The 12,292-nt window shown below is 41.4% G+C and overlaps 1 protein-coding gene across 2 annotated transcripts in view; it reads left to right on the forward strand.

The window, feature by feature from the left end:
* Positions 1-12,292, forward strand: part of ALPK2 (alpha kinase 2) — a 96,181-nt gene that overhangs the window by 66,314 nt on the left and 17,575 nt on the right. For both annotated transcript variants that reach the window (XM_075184860.1, XM_075184867.1), the window contains exons 7-8: positions 5,604-5,878; positions 6,951-7,039. In XM_075184860.1, coding sequence (XP_075040961.1) covers positions 5,604-5,878; positions 6,951-7,039 — 364 coding nt within the window. The remainder of the gene's footprint in view (positions 1-5,603; positions 5,879-6,950; positions 7,040-12,292) is intronic.

The following is a 12,292-nucleotide window of genomic DNA, read 5'->3' on the forward strand; positions in this document are numbered from 1 at the left end:
CAGACAATCTGGGTAGTAATTGCACTGGAGATCAGAGGGTAGTCAGACAATCCTGGTAGTAAGGGCACTGGATATCAGAGGGTAGTCAGACAATCCGGGTAGTAAGGGCACTGGAGATCAGAGGGTAGTCAGACAATCCGGGTAGTAAGGGCACTGGATATCAGAGGGTAGTCAGACAATCCGGGTAGTAAGGGCACTGGAGATCAGAGGGTAGTCAGACAATCCGGGTAGTAATTGCACTGGAGATCAGAGGGTAGTCAGACAATCCGGGTAGTAAGGGCACTGGAGATCAGAGGGTAGTCAGACAATCTGGGTATTAAGGGCACTGGAGATCAGAGGGTAGTCAGAGAAGCCAATATCACCATAGAACGCTGGAGCAGGAAAATACCTGATACTCTGGCACAGGTATGGGGACAGGGGCTGCCTTAAATAGTGCTGACAGCCAATGAAGAGAGAGATGACGGCGCTGTCATCGGCTGCCGTCGGCGATTAGAAATAGGCAACGGGACACGCATGCCGGCTGGAAGTCTTGCATCTGGTTGCCTGGCAACCAGATGCGACGGGAGCAGAGACAGGCAGCTGTCCCGAAGGAGCAGCGGGCGGTGCTTGACACTAAATTGCAACCAGTGTCTCTTCAGCTCTCAGCGTCAGCTGTGCAATCACTTGCTCTACTTATGCAGATAATCATTCTGTAATATCTCATTAGTTCTGCTGCCTTTACAAACCCCTTACAGTTACCATACCAATGCTGGTGATAGTTCCTGCTTGGCCTAGTGTGCCTTGTATCCTGATCTGTTCTGTTCTCAGTGTTTGATCTGGATTATTTAAAGGATTATCTGTCTACTCCTACTCCTGACCTTTGCTTGTTAAATGGATCTGCATATGTAGCTCTACCTGCCCTGACCTCTGGCTTGTTTAAAGAAACTGCTGCCCTTTCCTCCTCCTGACCTTGGCTAGTCTATTAATTAAATCTTGCCAGTCTGATTCTCAGTTTACTCTTCTGCTACCATCTAGTTTGCTTACTACCTCAAACCATGTCCTGTCCATTCCACTGGGCAATAGTGAGATCAACAATTACTACAACCCAGGCATAAGTCCTGGAGGCAACTGAGTACTGTGGAACATATATAGGTCCTCGGAAAATGGGGCAGCTAAAGTTGAACATCTCGCAAATTGGTTCTTGTAGTTGAGGATCACATGCCATATTGCCCTTAACACTAATATGTTATAAAACACAAAGTCTTACAAAGTCTTCAGAAGTAGTCTTTATTGTATTCACATCAGATGTGGACACTTCTCGAGCAGAGAGAAGTGTGTCCTTGTGCAGACAAGTACAAACTTTTATACCTTTTAACAACATACGTTACACAGTGTAATGATCTTTACTTAGTTTAATAATATTGTAAGATAGTAGTCTCTAATTCGCATTGGCTACCTTAAGATAAAGAACAACACACATCAACATTGTTTAAAGCATATGTGATGGCATCGTAGATCTCACTTCACCTTATTTTGCTTGTCCTTCCTTAAACATAAACAGGACGTTTGTCCAGCTGTCACTAAGAATACATCTATTCAGACCATGTCAACGTTTAACCCCTTACAGCTGAATTTTGAAGAGAACAGAATTGGACACACTTATTTACCTCACTTAAATAGAAGTATATTGTATTGCCCAATCAATACAATATTAACTATGAACAGTCAATATTGTGTCAATGCGGTTGGCTGTCACATACATCACAAGGGTTGGTCGGCAATGCTGTCCCTTTCTTTCCCTCTGTGTAAGATGAGCCACCCCCCACTGAACTAACTTGTAAGTGACTTGTTGGAAGTAGTATAGTGTAGTACAGTTTAAATGTAGTGTAAGGTGGTTTTGATAGCTCATTACGTTGTTTTATTTTCAACAGTTTATCAGCTTCAGTGCTTTACTGATTCTAGGTAGCAAACACCAAACCATTACATTAAAAAATTACATCTTCACATTACAATTAGGGCAGAGTAGCACTGAAATCAAAAGAATAATTATAGAGACACTGTAATTGAATAGTTACAGGTATAGAAAGATAATGCATGCAGTCACGACCAGCATGTAAAAAGGTTATTACCTTGAAATACTTGGAATACTTTGCAGTATAATTAGCTAGAAATTAGACAGAAATTAATAGTTTGCAAGAGAGAGAACGAGAGAGAAAGGAGGATGGATATTGGAAAGAGATGTTACAGAAGAAGACAAATGCAATTATAATATAAAAATAGCACATGTAGCCATAAAAGTTTAGTATATATATTTACCTACAGGTCCTTACTGTTCTTGTAGTATGAAGAACCTCATAGCATTACAATCCATGAATAACCATCCAAACCAAATGTAATTTATCTACTTGTGCAATGTCTCCATTTCTGAAATTAACTCCATTCTTGCAAATAACTCTTTAGAGACACTCTGTTCTTCAGGAGTCCCCTTATATCCACCATTGTTAAAAATCATCATCATCACCATTTATTTATATAGCGCCACTAATTCCGCAGCGCTGTACAGAGAACTCATTCAAATCAATCCCTGCCTCATTGGAGCTTACAGTCTAAATTCCCTAACACACACACACACACACACACACACACACACACACACTAGGGTCAATTTTGATAGCAGCCAATTAACTAGCTACTAGTATGTTTTTATGGAGTGTGGGAGGAAACCGGAGCACCCGGAGGAAACCCACGCAAACACGGGGAGAACATACAAACTCCACACAGATAAGGCCATAGTCGGGAATTGAACTCATGACCCCAGTGCTGTGAGGCAGAAGTGCTAACCACTGCCCACAGCAGCACGGTGAAATGTTGTAAGGCTTATTTACATATTACATACATAGTTACTTACATACTTTAAGGCTAATTTACATACTTACTGTGAGACTTACAAATAACAAAATACGAGGGTCCAGGCTGCCTTTTATATTGAGTATATGTGCCTATTTATCCAGCAAGCCCACTTATTGGTCCTTAGAACTGCCCCCGTAAAAGGGTAATGTATCTACTTTTTTGGGTAGGCAAATCCCCCTGAAAAACAGTACAAAAATGTCACTTCAAAGTCTGATCTTCTATCACTTTTACATATTCCTCGTACAATACTGCTTGGTTTAGCTTAACTTTTGTCTTAAATTAAAGATGAGAGTGAGGGGATCTTGCTACTGTCCTTATTATATGTGGAACTTAGCGTTTTTGAATGTTTTTGTAACATTGAATGAAATGTGCCTAGAAACGCGTTTTCCCATAAAGTGTGAAACGCGTCCCATTTAAAATATAGGCTATGGTCCAACCTTCGCTACTCAGAGGACGTGGAAAATAGGGTGTGTGCACTGCCAGAAAACAGGGAAGTCCCTCCAAATGCTAATTGTTTACCATATAGGTTAATAAATGGTTTCATCTTTAAAACAAAATCTCATTCTCTTGCATGTGGTTGCAAAAAATATACGCAGTTATGTGGTAAGCTGCACTCAATAAGAAGCACACCTGATCTGTCGACCTTCTCTTATCAGAAGGTGTACAATTCAGACAGGTCACCATCACAAATCCATGTGCTTATCAGTTCAAATATAGGCATTTGTGCTACATTTTTATAAATTAAAAATATATGTTAAATCAGTGGTGGGCTAGATAATTATTTTCAGGGCTTTTAAAAGTGGCCCCTGGCCAGGGGCAGGCTGGGCCTATAAAAAAAAATCAGCAATTTTCTTTCCTTCCACTTATAATTGGCCAGTATGAAGGAATCTGCCAAACTGCCATAAAATAATGTGCTTTATTAAATCTCCAGTCATCAGTTTGTATGGATTACTTATTTAACGTTTGTGTGCATTGTCTGGTTGATAGACAATGACCCTTCTGCAATTTTACCTTCAGGGGTTGTTAACATTTGATGTGCGGTTTGTAACTATAGGCAAAATCAAACACCAAATAGCCTAAAATCAAAAGTGCATTTGGAGATCTGTAATACAAACTGTCCCATTTATCAAGAGGTGGTTTGTCAAACCCCAATGGCAAGACGCCACTGTATAGTTCTAAACAAATGTGGTTGTAATGTGATTCTTTGAGCGATTTAATCTGACAGTAAGGGTTCAAAAACAATAATAAAAAAAAGTTCCCTCTACCAATAACTAAACAGCCACAGCGCTATGCGCCTTGACTATATGACACGAAACCAGGACATAGGCTCAGACCTAGGGTAGAGGCTTCATAGGGGCGGCAAGCTGCTCACTGAGCACACCACTGTTTTTATTAAAACATTATTTGCATACTATAATTATTTAATCATGAGTTAACTTACCACTGAATTATTTCCATGTATGTACTTCATACAGATAGGGTGCAGCAGATGTTAGGGCTGTGGAGTGATACGGTGGTGGAAGAGGGGCACTTGGCACCAACCTGTGGAAAGGGCACATAGGTTCTAGGACAGCAGAAAGCAGGGCGGCAAACTACCCCATGTTTCATCAAGTTATAGCGTTTCCTGTTTCTTATGTATACTGCCAGCCTGAAAAATCACTGTTCATTTTTATTACTTGCAGAATACACAAGTGAGCCTGAGTCATTAAGGAAAGTAAGACAAAAAAAAGTAGTAAATGTTCTCTGGGACAAACCATGTTACAATGCAAGGGGTGCAAATTAGTTTATCATTTTTCACATCAGTTAAATTCTGTCTGTTTTTTCATGTAGCACACAAATACTTGATAGAGTTCTTTGTATACTGAGATTTATAGTTGATCTAGGACATGCCATATCCCAACTATAAATCTGTCCCCACATTTTATATGTACAAACCCCTCCAATGCAACATGGTTTTGCCAAGGTGCAAAGTTACTCATTTTTTTTGCATTACTTTTCTTAATGAATCATGCCTACTGTGTGTGTGTGTGTGTGTGTGTGTGTGTGTGTTTGTGTGTGTGTGTGTGTGTGTGTGTGTGTGTCTGTGTGTGTGTGTGTGTGTGTGTGTGTGTGTGTGTGTGTGTGTGTGTCTGTGTGTGTGTGTGTGTGTGTGTGTGTGTGATGTGACTGAGTTTGAAGCCAAAGACCTCTGAAGTGATGGCAAGCATTAGTCAGAGACTGCACAGAAAAATTGTCCGGTGGGAGAGAGTGTATTAGCGACAAAAAGTTTAAGCTTGAGCCTGGCGCCCTGGTTGGTACAGAAAAAGTTGTGGTTCAGTCATCTGTAGCAAGAACAGATATTGGGCCTGAGTCATTGAGGAGAGTAAAGCATAAAAAAGGAGTAACTTTGCATGTGGACAAAACCATGTTGCATTGGAGGGGGAGGTAAATGTAAAATGTGTGGTACAGATTTATTGTTGGGGTAGGGCATACCCCAGCTCAACTGTAAATGTCAGTGTAAAAATAAAGCTATCAAGTATTTGTGTGCTACATGAAAAAACAACCAGTATTTAACTTATGTGCAAGCTAATAAAGTAATTTGCACCCCTTGCATTGTAACATGGTTTGTTCAGGAACAAACTTACTCCTTTTCTTTGGTTTGCTCTCCTTAATGACTCAGGCCCATTGTCTCTATACCATGCTATTCTATACTCTGCTATTTGTGTGTCTTCTAGGTGGAGAGGCGATAGAATTTAACCAGCTTTTCTTCAGAGAAGATTTCATCACTGACATGTACTTTGGAGGAAATCTTCATGGCCGGATAGCCACGGAGGACCTACACTTCGGAGAAGGAGTACACAGAAAGGCGTTTCGGAGTAAAGTTATGTGCGGACTGCTCCCTGTCTTTAATTCCGGTCATTTGTGTGTGCTGAAGGTGCACAATGCTATAGCATATGGAACAAAAACCAACGATGAACTGGTGCAGAAGAACTACAAGCTTGCCGTGCAGGTTATACAGATTTTTTATATATATATGCAAATCAATTACATATTGTCATCCAAAATATTATGGTCACCCATACACATCTATGTGTCCCATCCAAGTGCCTGAGCGGAAATGTTTGGGCCATTTTGCAGTTGGGCTAAGTAGTCATGGTCAGGAATCGAACTCATGACCCCACTGCTGTTAGTCAGAAGTGCTAACCACTTAGTTATGGAGATTGTTTTGGGACCCCACCTGATATCAGGCACTGTCTGCACAGAGACAACATAGACCGTTGTGCACACACCTTCCAAAAAACCCGGAATGATGGGCTACACACTGGTTCAACCTACATAATGTTGGCCTCCTCTACACATTAATGATTGCTGATGTAAGGATTTGGTCCCATACAACACAAGCCTTTTTCACCTGATATCTTTAATGCCAAAAGCCCTCGGGTCTGCGGCTTTCGAAAAAGCATCCACTCATAAACTCTGCTGTTTTATTACTATAAAAGGGTGTTAGTCAGCACTAATACTTCATACTTGCCCACTCTCCCAGAATCCCAAGAGAGCAGTCAACTGCCTACTTCCTGGTGTTGCGCGTGGAGGGGGCCAAAATTATAAGACTTGAAGCAGTCTGCCTCCTTCCTTAGTTGCACTTCAACTTCCCCTTCAGGATTTCCCGAAGGGGTAACAGAAAAAGTCGGCAAGTATGACTTACGTGCAAAAATAATATATATATTTACGGCAACCAATACAGATGAATGAGACTCTAAGGATTGAAAATGGCCAGTGGGAGCAAATCTGACAACTTTATTTTCAACATTGCTTTTACCAGATAGGGGGCATGGTCACTTCCTAATTAGGCATGATGTGGGTGGATAAGAGTCTTGTCTATTTTGCCCCAAAATCCCATTTCGGAAAGTTGTCAGATGTGATTGATGGCAATATTTATATGTTTCGCATTCATTCTTTGCTAGCTGTTGTTCCTGCATCTATGTGTCTACATGTGAGCTGCATTTTGTGTTTGCACAGGGTGGGCAGTCATATACTTCTGTCAATGAATTTACTAAATAACATATGATTTTGCTTTCCAGGAATGTTACGTACAAAACGCTGCACGAGAATATGCCAAGATTTATGCATCAGAAACTGAACAGCTGGAGGAATTTGGGAAAGTACCAGAGTAAGTGATATCATGGATACAGTGTCGGCATTCATGTCTGCTAAGCAGTTATTCAAAAATACCGTGAACAAAACAGTTTCTTTCATTTGAAAAACTGAAGCATAAATCTCTATGTATTACCATGCATTAAAGACTATCAGGGTTTTAGTAATCTACAAAAAAGCACAGAAGGAGAATAGGTCTAGGTGTAAGATATTTCCTGTGTCTTTCGCCCTTTGATAAATCATCTGCGACCTACTTAGTTACAATTATTATTGTTATTAGATGTAGCGCTTTTTTGGTTAATTGGTCACTGAGGATTCTCCCACTCCTTTCTGCCACAGCTAATGGATTTCCCCCCAATTTGTTAATTTCTACTTAATTAAGCTATTTGCTGTACAAAAATGGCATATTAACTATAATTTTTACGAACTTCCATAAAACATACTTACCTACTTTCTCCTTGCTTTGTCTGGGAGAGGGGCGTGCCTGGAGGGCGGGAGGGGGCGGGGTGCGCCCCGCAATGGTGGAAATGCCAATTTTGTCGCCGGGGGCGGGGCCAAAATGACGGAATTCACAGCGAGTTGCGTCATTTTGGGGTGCGGGATGCGGGAGATTTGCCAGCTCTCCCGGGAGTCCGTGAGACTGAGATTTCGGGAGTCTCCCGGACATTCCGGGAGAGTTGGCAAGTATGCCATAAAACGAAGAAACTCCTAATGGCACTGCAGGGGGAGGGGGCCGAGTCAGGGCTCCAGAGTCAGGTGTACAGTTTAACAGTGGTCCTATTATATCCAAGTGCCCAGTGTGAGGAAGGGGCGGGGCTATCCCATGCTTATGGAGGAATTAACCCTTTCATCACATGTGACTCTCGAACCTATGACCCTGTCACAGGCTCGTTACACAAGTGCATTTGTTTTCTGCATTCTCAGCATTTAGCACACGTTAAAATGTGCTTAGATGCTCGTCGAAGTGTTGTGGTTCAAAATCTTTGATTTCTATTAAAATATTTATACAGGTGAATTAATAAAAGTATTATAACTTTTTTATTAGATGGCACTTTTTTGCATTTAAGCTGGTTACTTTTAAAATGAAGAATGCAAAATTGCTTTAACTTGCATCTGTGCACATTTTTTGCAACAATGGAGTCTGTTTTTAAAACAACAATAAAAGGCAAAATAGAAATAAACAGATACAATGGATTTAAAATGTATGGAAGGCAAGTTGAATATGTGAACTTTGTTTCATGTAAGCTGTGTACAGTAGCCTCACACCTCTATTGTGCTGTTGGGGTCCCTGCTCCTTCCACTATCTGATTTTCAGTCTATGGTTTCCAGCTCTTGTCCTTTCCCCTCCTCACATCATGTCACTGCCCCTGTCACATGCAGCGCTGTCCTCACTAACACACCACTCATCTCCTGATATACTCTGTGCTGCTGGATGACCCTGCTCATTCCATTATATAACTCTCAGTCTGTGTCTTCTTGCTACCTCCATTCTCCTCCTCACATCATGATACTGCCCCTGTCACATACAGCCTTGTCCTCACTAACACATCACTCATCTCCTGATATACTCTGTGCTGCTGGGGACCCTGCTCCTTCCACTATATAACTCTCAGTCTGTGGTTTCCTGCTGCCTCCAACATCATGTCACTGCCCCTGTCACATGCAGCCCTGTCCTCACTCACATAATCACACAAGTGAACAGGTCACACTGCCTGCCAGATGATCAGCAAACTCATTAAAATACTCTGAACTACTGTGACAATTCTGATGATCTAATTGGCTGATAATAGACAATGAGTAGATGAAGACTGAATAAATTCAGAACCTGGTCAAACGCCTCTTGAAAACCCATTTAAAATACACTGTTTTGACAAAACAAATTATAAAACACAAAAAAACAAAGCAACTGCAACTGCATTTTCTAAGCAAATGTAACATACTAAACAAACTTTCAGATAACTTTGCAAGATTGCTTATGTAAAAGAGCCCTAGGAGTAAACTCACAGCTGCCTACGATCCCAGGATGTCTGGGAGGCTCCCAAATTAGGGGAGACCTGCTGGACTCCCTAGAGAGAGGGGCAATTCTCCCAGAGATTTGCAAAGTGGGCGGAGATATTACTCAAATTCCAGCATCAAGCTCCTCCCACCTCAGGAAACTTTTTTTTTAAACTGAGTTTTACATATTACTGAGGTGGATGGAGCTTTATGATGTAATTACTCTGCCCACTTGATGACACGATTCACACAATAAGCTCCGCTCTTTTTTCCTATATCATCGCCCGAAAGCAAGATAGGAAACAAGGTAATTATGAGTAAACATCCTTCATTTGCAGGGCCTGATTACAGGTTCAGGCCACCCTAGGCTAGGCTGAAATGTTGCACTCAACAGTTTTCTCAGAATAGTCAGGGATTCAGGGGATCTATACGTGAATAACTTGCTTTTTATTTCATTTGAAATCAGGATCGTAAAGTACAGTACACAACATAAAGACTCCATACAATTTCTTGTGACCCTAAACACTAAATAAACAGAAACCAGCTCTCTAGACACCGGCCAGCTTTTCTAGCATCGGTAATGCTGAAAAATGAAACAAACTGATTTTTATACCTGATACTCCTCCCACAGCCCTTGCTTGATGGGCAGGTGACTCTCCCACCTTCCCTTTATAAGGGTGTTCTCACCAGCTGCTTTTGTTTGATAACTTTCACTGCAGACAGGCACTGTAGCGGTGGGAAAAGTCACTGTAAATTAAATCATACATTATACCATTATTTTGTCACCCATATGCAATCCACCTGTTTATCCTTAAACTAGGTGCACTGCTGCATAAATATGTTACTCTGCTTGCATCCTTTCTCTGCAGATTGCCAGCTAAATGCCTTCCTATATATATATATATAAATAATATTCTAGCTCCTTGAGCTTTGCACACAGTAGCCTTTGCTTTTCTTCCCCGCTCTTCTGTGTAGCCTGGAAACGGTCCCTGTAGTAGGATGCTGCTTTCATCATGCCAAGGGATCAGGGAAGATTTGCTGTTCTTAGATGTCAGATATGAAAAGGTTGAAGCTCTGTGACCTGCCTGTGGGTCATGCACCTGTGTCAGTCTATCAACAGCACAAGGAGACTTGGAACTGCAGAATTGGAATGAATGTCTGATATTCCACTGACTGATCACAAACCGGACGGAGGGCACAGAGGGAGTGTAGAATCATTCTCAATCAGGGGATAATATATCTGCTCAATGAAATGAGATGCAAGTGGCATATTATTGTTAAAGTGATGTTTGCATTTTTACAAACAAAGATAATTATCTGGAGATGTAAAGACTGGTATTAGACATCAGAAAAAAGCAGTGTGTGTAGATAGTAGCAGAAGTAATACTATGATTTGAGGGGCATCAGAATGTTCTGAGTGCAGTACCCTGTCAATATATGGAATAGAGAAGGAAGCACTCCCAGGACTTTGACTCATTAAAGAAAGTGTAGACATTTAGGACTTATTTACTATTGTATGTTAAGTTCAACTGCGGGCCGCCTTGTTGTACTGCACCTGGTCCGCACTGGGGCTAATCCTCATCATCCTGTGTGGTGTGTACCAGGATGAGAAAATCATTCCATATGTTTGTGGAACTACAACTTCCAGCAATGACAGTCATTAACTACAAGAGTCAGCATGCCCATGGCTGCCAGATGTTTGTGAAACTACAGGTGCTAGAATGCCCTGGCAGCTGAGGCTTGCTGGAACATGTAGTACTACAAACGTCACTAATATTACCAATATCACAAACGCTGAATGTTGTATTCGTTTATTTGAAATAAAGACTAACACATATCCCTAGATTATCTATTTATTATTCTGTTATACAGTATCCATATGGGATGTTCTTTCTTCTGTCTATTCCTATGATAAAAATAAAAATGACCTGATGAAGCGGAGCCGTGGCCCAAATGACTGAAAGCGATAAGTACGAGAACAGCCAATCAGAGTGACTTGCATCTGATTGGCTGTTCGCACATTGAGCGATTTCATCCATTCATGTGGCAGCACCACTAGGCACAAGTACTCGTCATTCGATCAAGGTTTTTGTATTTGTTCTTCCTACAAGTACGCCAGCAATACTTGATACATCATCATCATCAACATTTATTTATATAGCGCCAGCAGATTCCGTAGTGCTTTACAATTGGGAACAAACAATAATAAAACGATACTGGGTAATACATACAGACAGAGAGGTAAGAGGGCCCTGCTCGCAAGCTTACAATCTATGGGTAAATAAGCAATCGATGCAAAAACAAGTCGCTAGTAAGAACTGGCATTACTTATCATCATCATCATCATCATTTATTTATATAGCGCCACTAATTCTGCAGCGCTGTACAGAAAACTCACACACATCAGTCCCTGCTCCATTGAAGCTTACAGTCTAAATTCCCTAACACACACACAAACAGAGTAGGTTCAATTTGATAGGAGCCACTTAACCTACCAGTATGTTTTTGGAGTGTGGGAGGAAACCGGAGCACCTGGAGGAAACCCACGCAAACACAGGGAGAACATACAAACTCCACACAGATAAGGCCATGGTCGGGAATTGAACTCATGACCTTAGTGCTGTGAGGCAGAAGTGCTAACCACTGAGCCACCATGTTGCCTACCAGCTAACCCCACCAGCTGTATCCCCAATAATATATAGAGCGGAGCGGAAACAAGAACTTTTCGCCAATGAAAACTTTCCACCTGGGAAAGCAACTATGCGCCCATGTACCCACGCCCCACTATACAATGCCCCCTACTGTACCATTATCACTGGGAAAATAGATGTCTGGCAATGGAAAAAATGAAGTTGTTTAAAAAGAAATAAGTGAACACAAAATGATTTTCATTCCCTATTTCTGCCCCAGGCGTGTGCCCATATGGTAAATACATCTCTGCTTAAATCTGTCCACAGTGCACATTACAGTAAGGATCACGTACACGCGCCCAGCTGGTTAAGGCCAGGCAGGAATGTGAATGTTTTTTCACTTTAGAAGGTCCCTATAATGTAATGTGCAGCGTTGGGCTTTCTGTCACCCTACACTAACCACCCTCACAATCCCTCCGTAACACAATAAATAGAGGCTCTGCCCTCGTCCTGCTCTAATCTGCTGGGCAATACTTTATTATAACCTACAGATGGCGCAGTTGCTATAGGTTTTGGGGATGAATACTCCATAGACAGAGGTATCATATATAGAAGAGCGTTACAACAAAGAGGAACTTTAAAAG

Source organism: Mixophyes fleayi, chromosome 1 (genome assembly GCF_038048845.1).
Source record: "Mixophyes fleayi isolate aMixFle1 chromosome 1, aMixFle1.hap1, whole genome shotgun sequence".
In the NCBI taxonomy this organism is placed as follows: domain Eukaryota; kingdom Metazoa; phylum Chordata; class Amphibia; order Anura; family Limnodynastidae; genus Mixophyes; species Mixophyes fleayi.